Raw genomic sequence first — 20,871 nt, 5'->3', positions numbered from 1 at the left:
ACAACAGGGCCCCAACACAGATGGGGGCCTCTGGCACTACTGCAGCAGAACTATTAAGTAATAAGGAGGAGAAATGAGAATACAGTACTTAATGCTAAAGATAAGTTACCAGTGCGTCCATTTCCTGTCAGCTGTCCACCGTCTCCATCATCATACACAGCCACAACAGTAATTTTATATGGCGTGTCTGACTGCAGTGGCTGTAATATCACATTATTTCTTCTTCCAGGTACTGTTGTCTAGAAATCACGAGAGAAATACAGATGAATATGTTGTAATATTTTGCCTGACCTATAATTGTAATGAACTGTAAATGAGCAACCCTTATGGAATTTGTGGATGTATTTCACTGCAAGTAACCAGCTGTGGTTTTTTAATCCAGCTATAGAGAAATCCATTTTATTGAAAGGAAGACTCCACTGCTTTACCATTTCAGAACAATTTCAACCTGCCTAAAATTAACAGTATGGCCTGTTTAAATTATTTTTAAGTATAACTTGGTAACTTTTGTCAAAAAACTGGACTCCTCGTCTCCTTCCCTTTATAATATTTTAGCTATCCCCACACCAGAGTGATATTCCACAGCTCCCTGTGGCTTCTCCAGACCTCGTTCAAGAATTAAACACCTACACACACACAAAAGGTTTGTTTCCTCCTCACATACACTCACATGGAGAGAGGACAAGTTATTGTTGTGGGTTTTTGGAGAGAGAATAAACAAGAGAAGACAAAGCTATTGGAGGGAGGAGGGGAGAGAGAAGATAACCTTGTTGGTGTGTTTCCGTTGTGAGAGTGTGGAGTAGGGAAAAGGCAGAATACCCACAAACACCATGGTCTCCGGGGCACAGGGCCAGAACAGCAGGGTAAAGAGAGATGGGAAGGCCACACACAGAAGGGAAAAGTAGGTGTGAACTGGGCCTGGAGACTCTCCCAAATCCATAGATAAGGTGAGGCTGGTTGGGGAAGGAGAAGCTATGGAATGACAGCTGGTAGGGCTATGATAAAGGGTGTGCGGAGAGGGATGAGATAAAGACATGACATTTTGCTACCTGTCACAAATTAGCTATATTAATTCATGGTGTATCTCCACTGAGCCATTGCAGTTAAACCAGATATGAATTTCAAGATATATATCAGCCTCCAGAATATAAAGTCAGAGCCAGCCACAGGCATAGAAAAGGTGAAACCTCCACAAATGTCCCTTAACATTAACATTCAAAATTCGAAAGTAACAAATACTAGTTATTATTTTAATACATTTATCTGTCTAATCAACCTTTCCTATAAAACAGCTGAATTTTTCCTTTAAAAAATCTAATTTGTGCCATCTGCTCCCACAGCTGTTTCATTGTCCAAAAACTCTTCATGAGAAGTAAGCGCTCTTTCCAGTATCTGGCTTAAACCTTAACAGTTTGCAGCTTCTCTTCATGACCACATATTTTCCACATTCTTTGTACAGTAGTTGGACCAAATAATGTCCTGGATATTTCTACATCCCCTTTGAAAACTGAAAAGCCATATTAAGATTCCCTCTCAGTCTCCTTTTTTTCTCCATACTAAGCACATTTAACCTTTCCTTTTCAGACAGAACCAGCTATACTATTACTCAATCCCATTACCCTCCTCCACTCTCTATCTAGAAGCTGGAAATACATCTTGTCAACCAAAACTGTACACAATATTCCACATTACCATATCAATGTTTTATGAATGTCAACAATAATTATTTTGATGTGCAAAATTTTGCCTAACTTATGCAATCTGTTACCCCACTTGCTTCCTGCTGCAACCACGCATCATGGTCTCTCCTTTTGTAGAGACACTGTGGTGCATCATGGGAGTGCCATGGCCACAACCCATCATGGGAGATGTAGTACAAATGGCAGCTGGTCCCAAAGAGGAGAATGAGCGCATAAGGCACAGGAACTACAAGTCCCATGAGACACTGCCGTGGTATTTTCTTATCGAAATTTTGAGTCTTTGGACAAAATGTTTTCTGTTTTGGGCTGAAAACCAGCATGATTTTGGTTTTCAGTGTTTAGTTTTTTTAAGGAAAGTCCATTTTTTTTACAGAAAGCAGACATCTTTTGAGAAAAAAACTGTTTAGTTGAAAATACAATTTCCCATCAAAAACTAATTCTGAATGGCTAATTTTCAACCAGCCCTATTCAGCAATAATAAAAAAATAATAACAGCAGTTATATAGTGCTCTATAGGCCAAATCTTTGTGCCGTGGGGCTTGATGTGAAGCAGCAGAAAGTTAAGGCTGTTACAATTCAGACAAAACCACAAAAGCAAGTACTATAAAATTTGAATTCAAGTTAATCCAGCTTTCTTAACGCAGCTCATTCTACCTACTGACTGCCCCATATACTGCATGGCGCTGTGTTTACCGGGAGTCTTAGCATGATAATACATAGTATGTGAAGCAACACATGGCTATTTACCCGAGCACAATGGCTTGAACTAAGCATACTGTGATAAGCTCAGCTCAGAATCTTCTCCTTGATCTCAACTTTAACACTGTAATATGCATTGCTTTCAAGGCCTTGGTGTCTTTCGGGTATTTTACGTATGCAACTACTCTGTGGAACTGACTGTTTCACTCAAGAGACTAAGACCCAGCTGCTTAAGTGCGCCACTTAACATTGCCCTATATAATAATGCCCAAACAATGCAGCCCTTAAGCAACCAAAATGTACAATATCCAAATATCAGATATTTTTGTTTTTCTCTAATATCAACAGAGAATATTTAAATGCTTATTAAAGAATGATTATGTACATATATATATGAATTATATATATAGGCACTTACGTATTCATCTATGGGGTCTCCAACGGTGGGTGAATAAATGATTCTGTATTGCTGAACTGGCCCGTCAGCATGGTCCCATTGTACAGACAGGCTGTTTGTTGTTGGATCAAACACCTTCAAGTTCCTTGGCCCACTGCGAGGTACTAAAAGGGGAATATGTATAAGGACCAATGAAGTGCAGTGAAGACAGAAGTCCTTTCACATTATGATACCCTGGGTTATAGAACTGTCTTTGTCAGTGGATCAGATGTTGCCCTGGAGTGCACATCAAGGACTCCCACTGACCCCTGCATGTACATGTACATGTACATTAGATGATAACAAACAGGTTTTGCTATTTCAGGTAATGGGAGGGCAGATTTTTGTGGACTCCCTACAATGGGTTGTACGATGGCTGGCCCTAGACCAAATGGCGCCGCAGGCAAGGAGCATTTTCAACACACCCCCTCCCTCCATTTGTTAACATTTTGAATATCTTACTTTTTATTGCATTTGTACCCCATTTCAGGATTTTGATGCACGATTTGCATGCATGATTTATCGCTGTCATATAAGACAATAAATTTGCACACTAGGATCTGTAAATCTGTATTTATATCTTACTGTTTGACTGGTGACATCCCAACCATAATATACCCGCAAGAGCATGGCTAACAACATTCTAGGAGGTTTGAGGAAAATGTAGTTCTCAGAAAGTCTGGAAAATTCCATGAGATTCTATAAAGGTCTGGAACATTCTAGGAGGTTAGTGAAAAATGAATCCACAAATGGAATACCTGAAACATGTTACTTCAAACATGTTCCGTTTTGTCGCTAACAAAAACAGCACCCCACGCCTAGGTCACCTGTGTCGCCTGCCCCTAGATCTGGCAGACAAGACCCAGAATTGAAGCTGCAATTTATGCCTCTGTTTTGGCAGCAAACTGTCCATTTTAATGTGCTGTTTGTTTTGGAGAGAGAGAGAGAGTTAGGAGTGTAGCTATAATTGAATGTTACAGGCCAAAGGACTTTTTTACTGCTAAAGACCTAGTTTCAATTTAAGCTTACATCACAAGTGTCAGTCTAGTCTGGTCCCTAGTAAGAATTTATCTGCATTACAACTAAGAGATAATCTGTTTTAATTGGCAGCTGTTGTTCCAGGCCGGGCCGGCTCCAGCATTTCTGCCGCCCCAAGAAAAAAAAAAAGCCGTGATCGCGATCGGCGGCAGCAATTGGAAAAAAAAAAAGGCGCGATCGGCGGCGGCAGTTCAGTGGCAGGTCCTTCGCTCCTAGAGGGAGTGAAGGACCTGCTGCCCCCAAATTGTTGCAGGTGCCGCCCATCTCCCTTGGCCGCCTCAAGCACCTGCTTGTTAAGCTGGTGCCTGGAGCCGGCCCTGATTCCAGGGAGGTTTAAAATCGAAAAAGCCGTTACTCAGGTGAACTGGCAGAACTGCACTGGGAAGTGTACATGACATTTGTTTGTAGGCAATCCCTCACTCATATAAGCAGCAAATAGAGACACTAAGATAGCAGTAAATAAACATAATTTTGTGTCTTACTTGTTCTTCCCTGACCAGAGCTTTGATTTCCCTCTCCATCGGCATACAGAGCCACAACGTTCACAGAGTAAGGAGTGTCAGGGGTCAGGCGCTCCAGCACAACATCGCGAGTGTTCGCTGGAACCACAATCTAGGAGGGAAAAGAGAGTGAACTTTTATCTGACAGGTGCATACAACATCCTACTACGGATAATGCCTTGTAAAATTATTATTATCCAAATTAATTATCAGTCATTTATACTGAAAGGAGGAAATTTAGGAGCCTGATCCTGTTGTGTATTTTCCAACTACAATTATGCAAGTTTATAGGAACCAGCCAGTACTGCTTGCCTAACACAAAACTCAATAGCAGGAGATGCAATTATGTGGCAGTAGAATACAGGAGTTGTGCAAAATGCTGATAATTTAAAACCATAATTATTGTACGTTACTTGAACATGAAATATTAATGAAAAAGCTGCGACTGGTAAAGATAGAGACATGCAGAAATCCAGAGCAAAATATTGCTCCATTGTGGTTTACTGACATATGCTAAGGATACATTTTCAAAAGGGCCTCTATTAGGTCTCACATGTGTGCGCAGTTATAAGCACCCACACTTGACAGATGCAAACTATACATTACAAATTCTAACAGGTTCACGCAGACATTGGACTGTTCATAGTGCACATATTTGTAGCATGTGGGTGATTGTCTGTACATACAAGGGCTCAGGTACTCCTAAAACTTCTTGTCCAAATCAAAGCATATATAAAGTCCTAATTTTACATCCCAAGATAGACCTGAAGCCATTCCCACATACACATAAATAGTCTTTGCTTTGTATTTCTTATATTTAAAAATCAATATTCCAATTTAATTCCCTTTTGTTGGCAATACAATAAAGGATTCTCAATAGCAAATTTAAAATGGGTGGGACTTTTATTCTTTTACTCCACTGAATGGTGCAATTATATACAGTACATTAAATTCATATGGAAATGGGGTTTTCAGCGGAGATGCTGCATGTAGATGGTTACAATCAATGGTGTAATGAGGGGGGAACAGGGGCACCGGGCACCCCCAGCCTCAGGGGAAAGTGAAATAGGGTGGGAGGGTGGGAGGATTGAATCCAGGCTTTTGGTGCTTCTTGCAGAAATAGAGATGGAGCAGGAGATGGGGGTCTAGTGGTCCCAGAACTGCCTGGCCTTTGGTGGGGATGATGCTCTTCAGCCTGACCACCCCTCTGGGTAATAGCTTGGGGCTGAGTGAGGGGAGAGGAGACTATGGGGCTGGGAGCAGGGGGAAAGCTTGGAGCTGGTTCCATGGGGGAAGAACATGAGGCTAGATAGAGTACACCTGGAGGGGAGTGTGTGTAAAGTAGGGTGCCAGGTGGAGAGCATCAATCTGGGTGCAGCAACAGCGAATGAGAGCTCAGGGCTGGGGGCAAGGGCAGCAGAGGTGGGGATGATGTGTGGGGTTGGTTGCAGGGGAAGAGTGTGGGGGAAAGAGTATGGTGCAGAGCATGGAAGGGAGAGCTCTGGGCCTTCTGCTTAGGAGATCTGCTCGCGCCCCTGGTTACAACTGTTTTGTTACTATGAGCCAGTGATCATTGGAGGTGACATCCTCACCGCTTCTTTGAGGGATACTCAAGAGGCTGAATAACTTACAGACTCTGATGGCCTTGGGCCAACCAGCGGAGCGTAGACAACTCTATACTGTTGTACTGGACCCGGTGCAGGTTCCCATCGGACATTCAAGGTGTTCGGTGTAGGGTTGTAAACTTGTATGTTTCTTGCCGCTCCTCTCACCACTAGGCCAAGGATAATTTAAATAAGTGTTACAGAGATGAGTCCACAAGAATAACTCTGTTCTGTCCGGACTCACATAGTAGCACAAAAAGGTGCTAAGATAACAGTTCATCTATCTAAGGTACTTATATGGCCTTCATTACCACAGTATCTGAGCATCTCGCAGTCTTTAATGTGTTTATCCTCACAAACACCCATAGCAGGTAGGCAAGTGTTATTGTCTCAATTTTTATAGATAGAAAACTGAGGTACAGGTAGACTAGTGAATTGCCCCAGGACATACAGAAAGTCAGTGATAAAGCAGGGAATTGAACTCATGTGTCCCAAGTCACAGGCTAACATCCTAATCATTGGAACCTGCTTCCTGTCAGCAAAAGCAGACTGAAAGCCTTCCTTACAGAAAGCAATGAAGACTGAGTACGTTATGAAAGTGAATCATGATACACTCATATCATGATCAGTGATACATGTGAACATCATTCTTGTGTACCTGCCCTACAACTAACTCAGGATCAGGAAATTTGCAGAGGAAATGTGAAGTAAATTAGGACTATACAGACTATACTAGCTATAATTTTGAATTATTTATATATAAATCCAAAGATGTTATGAATAAGACTTCACTTCACTTACAAGTTCTCCCAGTGTCAGATACACGTCCACCATCCCCTTCCGGGTAAGCTGGAACCACAGTTATTTTGTAAGGTGTGTCAGGCTGGAGAGATCTCAGGATGATATAATTTGTGTTCCCTGGTACTGTTGTCTGTTGGTTTAAAAAAAAGTGGTGTGGTATTTAAATAAAGGATGAAACAATTGAGAATTTCAAGTACAACTGTCACTTGAGATGTCAGTTTAAACTATTTTGCATTTTCTTAATGATCCCCAAAAGGAGTCTACAAAGTCAGTGAGGCTACTCTGATTTATACCAGCTCAAGTTATTTGGCCTAGTAATTATTACAAATGATATCAAAAGCATATTTTCTTTTTTACTTAAACTGATAGCTACAGCTACATCCATGCAAATTAACATGACAGGCTGCAACCGCACGTTGGTTTAGAAGCCTGCTTCTGATGTCAAGGACGACTGTGCGCTTCCTAAGGTCATCTGTTAGGTGGGAAGTGACAATATCTTTTCCAAAATTGGAACATGGGTGAAACTCGAAACTGAAACTCAGCCAAAGAAAGAAACATTTGGCTGGATATTGTAAAGATAAATATCCATATCCCACCCAATTTACCCACAAATTATGAGTGATGGCTAGAAATACAAGACACCAGCTGAAGAAACTTTTTCTCCTTATTAAAAGCTATTTATTTGGATAGTGGAACTATGAAGCAAAATAGCAGTTTTCTGGGTAGAGGAGAGTATCTTAGACAAAACCAAATGCAAAGGACTAATAGTGCTTTGTCAGTTTAAAAGTAAAATAGTTAAAGGGAAAGTTATCATTTAATTTAACTTTTAATTTTTATTACTCCTTCATAATTACTTTCATTCTATTTATTCTATTCTACACAGGTTTTTATACTTCCCTCATCATTGTACTATCCAAGCTCCTTCCACCAGTGCATTGAGTAATGTAGCTAACATCTGTCATGTCTAATTCGTTCTCTCTCTCATTCTCTCCGCAGGCAGGGAAATATGGGTGCAGTGGAGTGTTTTGTTGTGGTAGGGGTTTTGTGTTGTTGACTGTTTATTATTTTTAAGTGTGCACCTGCTGCTGTGTGTGTTTATGTGAGAGGAAGCAGGTCAAAGAAGTGTGCCTTGCACTTAGGAGCGGAAGGGGGTGAGGTTTGTGATAGTCCTTAGTTCCTGAAGGAGTTTGTTCCACAGGTTGGAACTGGGGCTGATAAACCACTGTCTCTGTACTTAAGCTTTATATTCCATTCCAAACAGTGATTGTTATTTGCTATGCTACGCATTCCCTTGAAACTGACCTGGACTGGTGGTGGACTTAGGGCCAGATGCCACTGGTATCAACTCCAAAACGTGCAAGGATTGGTTTAAGACAAGGATTTGGCTCATCGCGTTATATCTCAACTCAGTTATTTTTAGAGTTCAGTACTAATAATATCACATACATAAGTAACATTACATACTTGTAAAGGCAGGTAGTAACAAACATCTCAGTTTAATATAGTAATACCACTTAGCACTTATATGGTGCTTCTCACCAATAGATCAGTGCTCTCTGAAAGACAGATAAGTGGCACGCTCATTATTTTACTGGTGGGAAAACAGAGGTACAAAGGGGTGAATGGTAAGATTTTCAAAAATGATTTAGGTTTGTAAGTTCCTAAGTCCTTTTAGAAGGTGTGATGTAGGCAGCTAAATCACTGAGGTGTTTTTGAAACTGTTACCCAAAGTTACTTGAATAACGTCACACAATTAGTGGCAAAGATGGGAACAAAATCAGGTCTCCTAAGTCCTTATCCACTGGCCCTTCTCCTTATGACAACGCTCATGCCCATATATTTTGCCTTCAGAAGGAGGAGTGCAGTAGTTGCTGTGGAATACAGTTGCTCCCATGTGCTAACATCTAATGGCTGAAGATTTGCTTCTTAACATATTACATTTAAAAAGTGGTATTAAGTCATGTGTCTTCAGGCATAAGTCACTGACTTCCATGGAGCTACTCTGAATTTATACCAGTGTAGTAGAGAACAGAATTTGCACAAGGTCTATATATGTCCTTGTATTGGGGTGAGGCACTCATCATTGTCTATTTTTTTCAGGGGTTTATATGGCAACGTATCTGAGACAACTAATAAAACCCACAAGAATTATTACCATTTCCTCTGCACCGCCTGTTGTTGGCACATAATATACTTTATACTGGCGAGGACTTCCTTCAGCATGATCCCATCGTACACTCAGTGTGCTGGTGGTTGGATCATACACCCGGAGGTTCTTTACTGTGTTGAGTGGCTCTGAAATACATCAAAAGCCCTGTCAGACTGCTGAAATCATACTCCCTCTCAGGCAAATTCACTACAATTAACACAGGGAATGAAGCACACGTGCTATGAAGGGAGGGGAGAAGATTTCAGATGTTTTTAAGTTGTAGAGTAGGGACAAAATGAGGTGGATTACACTCCAGAAAGTCCACACTATAAGACACCCCCCACCCCCAAAGCAAAACTAGTCGATCTGCTGATCTCCAGCGCAAGGTATAAATGGTTTCACAGACATTTGCTAGTCATTTGCCATTTGCCACCACAAACAGTTCTTTTACTTACTGGTCTTGCCCCTGCCTGTCATCCGTCCTCCTTCCCCATCCGCATACATAGATGATACAGTAATAGTGTATGGTGTGTCGGGCTGCAGCTTCTGTAGCACTACACTGTTCTGCCTCCCCCCTACCATGGTCTGGAGTAAGACAAAAATGAACCATTAAAATCACTTATTTACCAAGTCTTACTGCTGTAGTAAAGAATGTAAGTATTTGATACACACAATAGAATCCTGTATAGACTACATGGGGCATTGCTCCTGTCATGATCAGAAAGCTCACTAATAAATTAAACAGTAATTATATTCAGTTCAGTGTGGCATATTCATTAAGGCTGGTTTTAAAAGACTACAGTAACATAAAGCCAGCATTGGTTAAAAGATTTCCAAACTTGTATATAACAATTAAATATCGACCTTCAATCTTTTTAGTGCCACTGTAGAGATATTTCTTCCCAGACAGCTCCTGATCCATAGCCCATCGAAATCAGCCTTTCCATTAACTTCAATGAGCTTTGGAGCAGGCATATCATGCCCATTGCTCAGGTGTGTTTCAATAAATGATGATAACACTCTGTAGAGCTCTAAAACATAAATAATCGTATAACATTAAAATTATGGAATTCTAGCCTCACTTTCACACATTTCGTTGCATGTTGATTCTAGAAATGTCCTAAACGTTTTTGCTTTAATCCAAAAAGTACAATAAACCTTCTACTTCAATTATACTTAGAAAGTTAACCATGTGACTACAGTCCTTGTCAGATCACATAGGTAAAGATTTACAGTGACTTGAGAATGGCACCATTCTAGCAGGCTCAATTTTCTTTCATTATGTGAAATCAGTGTTTTTATACATTGTTCAAAGTAGCCTAACAATCTTCTTATACAATTTGTACATTTTTAACAGTCTACTGAATTCAGATGTTTATGCCACAGCAATTAGAATCTGTTGAAAATGGAGAACTCCCAAAATGAGTAAGCATTTAGACATCTGGACATTTTCCTGGAGTCCAGATGTTTTTAACCTAGTGCCCCATCCACTGACATATTCTAAATTTCAGAGTAATCTACAATCTTTAGCGGAACAACCTTTAGCATATGCTAATGAAACAAGAAATCTAAATAACAGGTTTAAATCCTTATTATTTGTATATAGTTACTAAAGGCCAGAGTTTTAAAGATGTTTAGGCACCTAGTAGGATTTTCACAAGTTCCTAGGTGCCTTCCTAACTCCTGTTGGAAGTAAGGCACCCAGTAAGGTTTTTGAAAATACCACTAGGCACCGATTTCCATCTTTAGGTGCCTATATACCTTTACAAATCTGGCCCTAATCACTGGTATTGGCCCAGATCCTGGGGGGTGGCTTTAAGCCACCTTTCTCTTCCCTGGTTATGGGGCTGTTTGGCACCTGACCAGTCTCTCAGAGCAACCTACAGCCCCTTTTTGAAAATTTGGCTTTGAAAGTTTTAGATGAGGCACTGATATAATCCAATAGTACCAGCAGTTTAATCAAATACCCTACACCAAAAAGGTAGTCAAGAAATTACTATCATATGGCTGGTAATCATTAGCAAATATTGATTTTATTGATCAATATACCATGAATCCAAATATATATATATATAATATAAATGGGAGGCTCGGAAAGGGCCACCTGGGTCATCACTAGTCCAATGGTTTTCAACATTTTTGTTCTGAGGAACACTCTCTAGGAGGAGGCCTCCTCATGGGTGATCTCTTCTCCCAGTCCCATACAGCTTTGCTCTCCAAATGGGTGAGAATAATTGATCTAGTCCATCCCCTGCTTCGCTGGAAGACAGAGTATTCATAGATTTCTGCAGAATGCCTCTTCTTGCCCTGTCTCACTTGAAAACCACCAGTTACAGATCACAGCCCCTCTTAGCAAATCATTCCCTGTTTAATTGACCTTATCACTGTTCTCTGTTGTTTACTGACTTTTCACTATAGGTGCACTGACTGTTGAAAACACACCCCCTTTTTGTTAATTCCTCACAGATATTTCTAGGCCTTTCTAACATATGTTGCTGCTTATTGACATTGGTTTGAGTTTTTAAAGAATCACATATTTCACATTTCAACTCAAATATATGCTGTTCATAGAAAAGTAAACTTGGATGTGAAAACATCCAGCCAAATCTAAAGTAAATATTGCCTTGATATGCTTGTGAACATGTAGGCCAGGAGTAGGCAACCTATGGCACGCATGCCAAAGGCAGCACGCAAGCTGATTTTCAGTGGCACTCACACTGCCCGGGTGCTGGCCACCAATCCGGTGGGCTCTGCATTTTAGTTTAATTTTAAAGAAAGCATCTTAAATATTTTAAAAACCTTATTTACTTTACATACAACAATAGTTTAGTTATATATTATAGATTTATAGAAAGAGATCTTCTAAAAATGTTAAAATGTATTACTGGCACACGAAACCTTAAATTAGCGTGAATAAATGATGACTCAGCACACCCCTTCTGAAAGGCTGCCGACCCCTGATGTAGGCTCTCAGATTATTAAACTGAGCCAATGTTAGTGGCTTTCTTCTAAGGGCTTTGAATTCAATGGTAATCACCACACAGTCTCATATTACAGAATAGAGCTGTTAGCCAATATGTATGTTATACATATTGCACACCATAGCAACATGTATTACACACCACATTAATATTATATAAATTATAATGTATACAAATGCTAACACAACCTTACGCTAAGTTTCATTAGGTTCACTCTTGCTCACTTATGTGAAGAGCTACCTTGCAAAGCTAAATGTGGTGTTTGCCATAAACCCTGCCAAAAATCAAGATACATGAGTGTTCTACCCTGGTACAAGGTAGGGAATGCCTTCATGGCCCAACCGGTTTTGAATGCTTGTTCAAAAACAAGAAATAAGGGGTATGCCATGGTATCAGAAAAACAGGTAAAAAGCGGATTGGTGAATTTTAGTCTTGGGTGACACTGAGAATGTTTTTCACTTGTAGACAGGTCTACTATAAATACAGCTAGTTTGGGGGGAGTATTTTGGGAGCGCTTTCTGCATACCATGAACAGACACAATGCAAGAAACAGCTTCCTAGAAGGATTGGTAACCTAGTAACGCTTTCCTGTACTGTTATTGATTTTTAGCAATAAAACTGGCTAAATTTGGTTATTTTGAACATTTTTCATAATGAACCACAAGTGCAGACAATCAACTGGCCATGCTATTAACCAATAGGGTTTTGTTTTGTTATTAGTAGCATACATTTCAGGTAAACTGTGTGACTAGGAGAGGGGCTGGATCAGTGGTTGCCCAACCAAGCTGTATGGATGACCAGTGCTGTACAGAGCACTAGCTGGCGGTCCATGGGAAACTGGTCACATGGTGCTGGCTGTCCTCCTTGTTTACAGAAGCTAAATCACATTAAAAGAAGCTAAACTACCTTTGCCGCTTTCCTAATATTACTTTCTCACCTAAGCAGTTGCTGTAGTTACCATAAAGACGTTACTTATTCACTACTGGAATAGACAGTGGTCCACACTATCTTGAATTAGTCACCATGACACAGTCCCTCTATTAGCATGTGAACCACACAGTGAAAATCTCAGACAAGCCCTGGACTGGAAGATGTTTGTGAATCACAGTTCTCCAGGACTTGTATTTCGATATTTTTATTTGATTTGTACACATTAAGGTAGAAATATAGCTAGTTTTACTTTATTATCTGATCTGTACAGATAATGGGATGCAAGAAAATCTCAAGAAAATTGACTTTCCACACGGGCACTTTTTCCCCCATAAAGAACATATTAGTTTGGAAATGTTATATTTAATATACAAATACACATTTATTTTGAACATAAAGCTTCATTTAAAAAATGCCCCTATTAATATCCACACTGCTGTGATTTGAAACTAAATTGTTCTGACACACTAATCTTAAGAACTACATGGTCAAATTTGTTTTTCATGGTCTAATAATTATAGTCCTTAAAAATTAGTTACCGATTGTTCAGCGCCATCCCCAGTTGTACGCTGGTAAGTGATCCTGTATCTCTGCACTCGGCCACTGGCTGGATCCCACTTTACAGTCAGGCTATTGGAAGTCGCATTGTACACCTGAAGGTTTCGTGGGCCGCTCTTTGGTGCTGATTTGAAGTTATTGAAGCACAGGGTAAGCACACAGTTCAAACAATGGGCCAAATTCTGTACTCAGATGTGATCCAGGATGCCACTGGCTTCACTGAGCCAGGCATGTGCAGAATTTGGCCCAGAGTTTTCAGAATACAATCAAGAAGAGAATTTAACTGGAATGTTAGTAAAATAATAAAGCATGGGTTAACCATATGTTTAGTATCATTCCAAATACAAAATTACATTTATTAACAAGCTGAGATCATCGTAAATATACTATTCAGTTTTAAATGAGAATTATGACTTCTTTAAATAACATGAAACCTGATAATTCAGGTTCTTACCTTGTGTTGTTGGACGTATTGCAGGTACTAGAAAAAAGCACAAGAATTTTTTAGAAGTATTGCATATATGCCTTTAATTCTAATTTAATAGCTAATAATAATAATAATAATAATAAGGGTTGTTGACTAATTGCAGTTAACTCATGCGATTAACTCAAAAAAATTAATCGCGGTTAAAAAAATTAATCATGATTAATTGCATTTTAATTGCACTGTTAAACAATAGAATACCCATTGAAATTTATTATATATTTTGGATGTTTTCATATATATTGTATTCTGTGTGGTAACTGAAATCAAAGTATATATTATTTTTTATTATAAATATTTGCATTGTAAAAATGATAAAAGAAATAATATTTTTCAGTTCACCTCATACAAGTACTCTAGTGCAATCTCTTTGTCGTACAAGTGCAACTTACAAATGTAGATTTTTTTTGTTATATAACTGTATTCAAAAACAAAACAATGTAAAACTTCAGAGCCTACAAGTCCACTAAGTCCTACTTCTTGTTCAGCCAATTGCTAAGACAAACAAGTTTGTTTACATTTATGGGAAATAATGCTACCCTCTTCTGATTTACAATGTCACCAGAAAGTGAGAACAGGCATTTGCATGGCACTTTTGTAGCCAGCATTGCAAGGTATTTATGTGCCAGATATGCTAAGCATTCATATGCCCCTTCATGCTTCGGCCACCATTCCAGAGGACATGCTTCCATGCTGATGACGCTCATTAAAAAAATAACACATTAATTAATTTGTGACTGAACTCCTTGGGGAGAATTGTATGTCCCCTGCTCTGTTTTACCCACATTCTTCCATATATTTCATGTTATAACAGTCTTGAATGATGACGCAGCACATATTGTTCATTTTAAGAACACTTCCACTGTAGATCTGACAAAATGCAAAGAAGGTACCAATGTGAGATTTGTAGATAGCTACAGCACTCGACCCCAGGTTTAAGAATCTGAAGTGCCTTCCAAAATCTGAGAGGGATGAGGTGTGCAGCATGCTTTCAGAACTCTTAAAAGAGCAACACTCCAATGTGAAAACTACAGAACCTGAACCATCAAAAAAGAAAATCAAGCTTCTGCTGGTGGCATATGACTCAGATAATGAAAATGAACATGCGTCCGTCTGCCCTGCTTTGGATTGTTATTGAGCAAAGCCTGTCATCAGCAACAACATGTGTCTCCTGGAATGATGGTTGAAGCATGAAGGGACATATGAATCTTTAGAGCATCTGGCACATAAATATTTGCAACGCCAGTGCCATGCAAACGCCTGTTCTCAGTTTAAACAAGAAGCGGGCAGCATTATCTCCTGCAAATGTAAACAAACTTGTCTGAGTGATTGGCTGAACAAAAAGTAGGACTGAGTGGACTCGTAGGCTCTAAAATTTTACATTTTTATTTTTGAATGCAGTTTTTTGTATATAATTCTACATTTGTAGGTTCAACGTTCATGATAAAGAGATTGCACTACACTATTTGTATTAGGTGAATTCAAAAATACTATTTCTTTTGTTTTTTTACAATGCAAATACTTGTAATAAAAATAAGTATAAAGTATAAAGAGCACTCTACACTTTGCATTCTGTGTTGTAATTGAAATCAATAAATTTGAAAATCTAGAAAACATCCAAAAAGATTAAAATAAATGCATTCTATTATTGTTTAACAGTACGATTAAACGTGTGATTAATCACAATAAATTTTTTTAATCACTTGACAGCCCTAATAATAATAATAATCAATAATACATATTATCCTTTTAGGGAATTGATTACTTACATGTCCGCTCACTGCCAATCAAGTCATCACTTTCGGATTCATCAGGATAGATGGCAGTAACTGAGACATCATATAGGGTGTCTGGGTTCAGATTTTCAAAAACCAGAGAATTTTCATCACCATTTAGGATGGTCTGGTGGTGGGAGGAAAGAAAGGAGATAACTGAGCATCTTTCTTTGCATTGTGACATTTTAGTTGGCTGCAGATCAGATCCCGAAAGCCTCTCCACATGCAATTCCCACCGAAGGGTTTCCAAGATTGAGGCCATTCACTAATTTAATTTCAGATAAAAAGTACTGCCCTGAGAGCGTCCTAAAGAAAACTACATGTTGACTATTCATTCCTACCTCCTGCTTTTCTGTTCCACCATAGGGTCCCCAGGTGATTCTATAGAGAGCCACATCTGGAGCTCCATGGTCCCAAGTGCCTCTGAAACTTTGCTTTGTTACTTCCGTGAGTCTGAGATTGACTGGTGCTGGTACAGGTACTATTATGAAGAAAGGGAAAATACTTAAACAAACAAACAAAAACAAACAAAAGATACAGCCAATAAACTAAGAATAATCACAACCACAAAGCTCCATTAATAAACAACTTTCTGTGCAACAGAATATGCTCCCAGACACATTTCCAATTACTTTAATAATAAATTGTAGTGTTACTCAGCACTTATACAGAGCAATTTGTCTTTCATATGGCCAGGTCCTCAGCTAATATAAACTGGCACAGCTCCATGGACTTCAGTAGAACTACACCGACTCATAGCAGCTGAAGTTCTGGAACATAGATTTCCCAGAAGGTATAATTATGACCATCTAGTCTGAGCTCCCGGATAAATTATCCTTAGTACTTCACCTAAGAATTCCTGCACTGAACCCAATATCTTATGGCTGAACACTTTTCTTGATGAGCTGTTTTTTCTGTCACTGACAAAAAATATGCTAGGTTAAAAAACTTTTCAGTATTAGCCTTCTTTTCCCTGTGTAGGATCTAAGTATTTTATAAAAGGGCAGAGGGCTATTCCCATTTTAGAAATGAGGAAACTGAGAGAAAGAGTGGCTTATGCGAGGCCACACAGTTTATCAATGCAAAACTGGGAACAGAACCCACATGTCCTGATTCCTAATGTTATGCCTTCTCAACTAGACAACTTCAGAAGTTGTATAGATCCCAGAGGGCAGAATTCTGCCCTCTAAGCGTCCTACTTAATAAAAAGAATTTAGAATTCTCAAACTGAAGGTTAGGAAATGGATTAAATGATATTGCTGCCTAAATTCTATAATAATATGCAGCATATTTTGCTTAAACAGAATCTAAGAAAACATATTTAAAAGCAGAGTTAAATTAAATATTCCCACAACTTACAAGTGGTAGCTTTAGCAGCTACTGGCATAGATTCTCCTTCGTCATATACTGCAACAAGTTGTAGATCATACAGAGTTTGTGAGAGAAGACTAGAAAGAACTGTGCTCGTTTTTGATTTATCAACTTCCACCTAGAAACAAAAATAAAGGCAGAAGAATTGTAAATTGACACACAGTTAAGTTTCTGTCCCCATACATGCACATTAATATACTGTAGTCATTGCTACAACAAAAAAGACTAAGATATTCTGGGATAATTTCGCACTCCTTTTGGGGGTGCAATTTGTACCTACATTGTTGCACCTGCACTTAAACTGTGGGTGCAAATCTGGGTACTCAGACCTCTGATTACCAGACTGTAGGTGCAAAATAAGTTGTTTGAGCAGCAAATACTGTAACTGGCACCTGGAGTTAACTTCAAGTCACCAGAGCCTGATGAAATACATCGTAGAATACTCAAGGAGCAGACAAAGGCAATATCTAAGCCATTAGCAATTATCTTCAAAAAGTCATGGAAGACAGGAGAGATTCCAGAGGACTGGAAAAGGGCAAATATAGTGACAATCTATAAATAGTGGAATAAGGACAGCCCTGGGAATTACAGACCAGTCAGCTTAACTTCAGTACCCGAAAAGATAATGGAGCAAATAATTAAGCAATCAATTTGCAAACACCAAGAAGATAAGAAGGTGATAAGCAACAGTGAGCATGGATTTGTCAAGAACAAATCGTGTCAAACCAACCTAATAGCTTTCTTTGACAAGATAACAAGCTTGTGAATGGGGGGAAGCAGTAGATGTGGTATATCTTGACTTTAATAAGGCTTTTTATACTGTCTTGCATGACCTCATAAAAAAACTAGGGAAATACAACCTATATGTAGCTACTATAAGGTGGGTGAATAACTGATTGGAAAGTAGTTATCAGTGGTTCACAGTCAAGCTGGAAGGGCATATCAAGAGGGGTCCTGCGGGGATTAGTTCTGGGTCCGGTTCTGATCAATATCTTCATCAACGATTTAAATAATGGCATAGAGAGAGTACAGTTATAAAGTTTGTGGATGATACCAAGCAGGGAGGGGTTGCAAGTGCTTTGGAGGATAGGATTAAAATTCAAAATGATCTGGACAAACTGGAGAAATGGTCTGAAGTAAATAGGATGAAATTCAATAAGGACAAATGCAAAGTACTCCACTTAGGAGGGAACAATCAGCTGCAAACATACAAAATGTCCCTAGGAAGGCGTACTGCAGAAAGGGACCTGAGGGGTCACAGTGGATCACAAGCTGAATATGATATTATACAACAGTATAATACTGTGGCAAAAAAAAGCATACATCATTCTGGGATGTATTAGCAGGAGTGCTGTAAGCAAGACACAAGAAGTAATTCTTCCACTCTACTCTGCTCTGATTAGGCCTCAACTGGAGTATTGTGTCCAGTTCTGGGCACCACATTTCAGGAAGGATGTGGACAAATTGGGGGAAGTCCAGAGAAGAACAACAAAAATGATTAAAGATCTAGAAAACATGAGCTATGATGGAAGATTGAAAAAAATGGGTTTGTTTAGTCTGGAGAAGTGGAGACTGAGAAAGACCATGATAACCATTTTCAAGTACATAAAAGATTGTTATCAGGTGGAGGGAGGAAAATTGTTCTCTTCAACCTCTGAGAATAGGACAAGCAGCAATGGGATTAAATTGCAGCAAAAGAGGTTTAGGTTGGTCATTAGGAAAAGCTTCCTAACTGTCAGGGTGGTTAAACATTGGAATAAGTTGTGTAGGGAGGTTGTGCAATCTCTGTCATTGGAGATTTTTAAGAGCAGGCTAGACAAACACCTGTCAGGGATGGTATAGATAATACCTAGTCCTTCCATGAGTGCAGGAGATTGTACTAGAGGACCTCTCGAGGTTCCTTCCAGTCCTACGATTCTATGATTATCCATGTACGATAATGCAGATGCAAATTGCACCTGCAAAAAGAGACTTGGACCTTTTGACAATGTACTTTATTGTCAGGTTTCCAGTAATGTGCACAACCTGTTATATCACTCAGCACAAATGGCTCTAGGGGTGCAATTGTGTGCTGTGCCTCCTGGAAGAGCAGCACATGCAGCTGCAGTCCAGGGCCACCAGAGACTAAAATGGCTTGACGCCACCTTCATGCCCTCCTGACTTTGAGGTGTTCCAAGGGTGGTGTAGCCACTCTTAGAAAGCCTGAAGGATTGACTAAGTTACCTCAGCCCATCTTTGGCTGTCTATGGGCAGCAGGGCCACACAGAGTGTCCAGTGCTTGCTGCACAGGAATTTTCCTTTGGCCAGCTAAGGGGCTTTTCCAGTCCCTTTGTAGAATCAAGGGGATCAGGGGGAGAATTCCAACCCAAGCTTGTAAAGCTTCCAAGATGTCAGTACCCTTTTAATGATATTGCAGCTGCCAAGAGCCGATGTTCTATTATATTTAAGCTTCTTACAGTAAAACAATCTTCAGTTACTTGCTAAAATGCTTTCCACCTACCTCTTTTGGTTCATCTCCCAAAGTTGTTTTGTATCTCAATAGGTATCTGCGGACTTTTCCTGGGGCAGGATCCCAAATGACATTCATGCTGCTGTGAGTAATGTCTCTAACCCTCAAGCTTTTGGCTCCAGCTAAAGGTACTGTAAAATAGGAACAATAATATACAACTACTATTCTCAAACTGGAAAAGAAACTCTTTTCACATCTTTTTTTGTTAAAGAAAAAAAGCCAAAAACTTATCAAAGGGAATCCCTGTTTTGGCCACCAGATGAGTCATTTCAACAAATTATCCAGCCACCAGAATAGCTGAAGACCTGCACTCTGCTCATGTTGATGATTTCAAAATTACTCAATATTGGCTGGAAAAGACCCAGAGCCTCTTTTTATAAACATAATTTCAATGCCATTTAAAGGAGGTTGGTTTAATTAGAAAGTACAGGTAATGCCATTTTAAATAAACACCATTTCAAATGTGTTTATTGTTTTTAAATAAGCCTTTTGGTGCCCAAATCCTAGTTGTTATATTTAGGTTAACAGTCCCACCGAACTCAATGATGTGCGTAAAACAAGCAGAATTTGGCTTTTAGTAGCGATAGTCCAACTTTTCCTTTACCTTTAGCCTTCTTCCACTTTAATTGTTAAAATACTAAATCTTTTTAAAAACAGGTATAAGTAAGCTCACAATAAAATAAATCCACTGTAATCTGCTGTTTGCAAGTTGTTAGCCAAACTGCCCTTTCTTTATCAAGCTCCCATGAGCTTGGAGGGGAAGCCATATTGGTGTTTCTTTAAATTAGTTCGTTTTCAGTTGAAGTGGCTTTATGACCCTTCAAAACCCTTGCAATGATGAAAAATCCATACCTAGAGAAAAAAATCTACAGAAAGTGACAAAATAAATGTCCTGCTCCTCCACCCACCCATTGCTGCTAAAATATAATATAAGTTAGATATTACTGATACAACAAAACGCAAAGCAAGAATTCAAGAAGCCCTTACATGTCACTTCCTGAGTGGTGAGTGGGTCACTGCTGAGATCACCAAACTCTGCATGAATAGTTAAAGTGTAGGCAGTATTGGGGATGAGGTCTACCAGCTGAACATCATTCACCGATGAGCCAACGCTCATCTGCACGTGAAAGAAAGATGCAGGTGTTGAAAAATAAAAGAGAGCAGAAAGAAAAAAGCAATGATTTAATTAAAAGAGAACTTTGTTTCCAAGATTTACACTACATTTACAACTTCCTGACTGATGTCATTGTATATAATACTCCAGTAAAGTGCTGCACTTTAACAGCTTTTTGTGGGGATCCGGAGAGGAGAGACAAGTTACAGAGAACTAAAGGTA

At 39.3% G+C, this 20,871-nt stretch overlaps 1 protein-coding gene across 1 annotated transcript in view; it reads right to left on the bottom strand.

Moving 5' to 3' along the window:
* COL12A1 (collagen type XII alpha 1 chain) overlaps window positions 1–20,871 on the bottom strand; it is a 136,896-nt gene that overhangs the window by 48,837 nt on the left and 67,188 nt on the right. The window contains 14 exon segments of the mRNA XM_054024531.1: window positions 110–239; window positions 2,818–2,960; window positions 4,356–4,485; window positions 6,005–6,147; window positions 6,779–6,908; window positions 8,934–9,073; window positions 9,383–9,512; window positions 13,378–13,520; window positions 13,851–13,877; window positions 15,650–15,782; window positions 15,997–16,136; window positions 17,015–17,144; window positions 19,527–19,666; window positions 20,523–20,652. Coding sequence (XP_053880506.1) covers window positions 110–239; window positions 2,818–2,960; window positions 4,356–4,485; window positions 6,005–6,147; window positions 6,779–6,908; window positions 8,934–9,073; window positions 9,383–9,512; window positions 13,378–13,520; window positions 13,851–13,877; window positions 15,650–15,782; window positions 15,997–16,136; window positions 17,015–17,144; window positions 19,527–19,666; window positions 20,523–20,652 — 1,789 coding nt within the window.

This window comes from Malaclemys terrapin, chromosome 3 (genome assembly GCF_027887155.1).
Source record: "Malaclemys terrapin pileata isolate rMalTer1 chromosome 3, rMalTer1.hap1, whole genome shotgun sequence".
Lineage (NCBI taxonomy): Eukaryota > Metazoa > Chordata > Testudines > Emydidae > Malaclemys > Malaclemys terrapin.
This window is presented reverse-complemented; position numbering and strand designations above follow the sequence as displayed.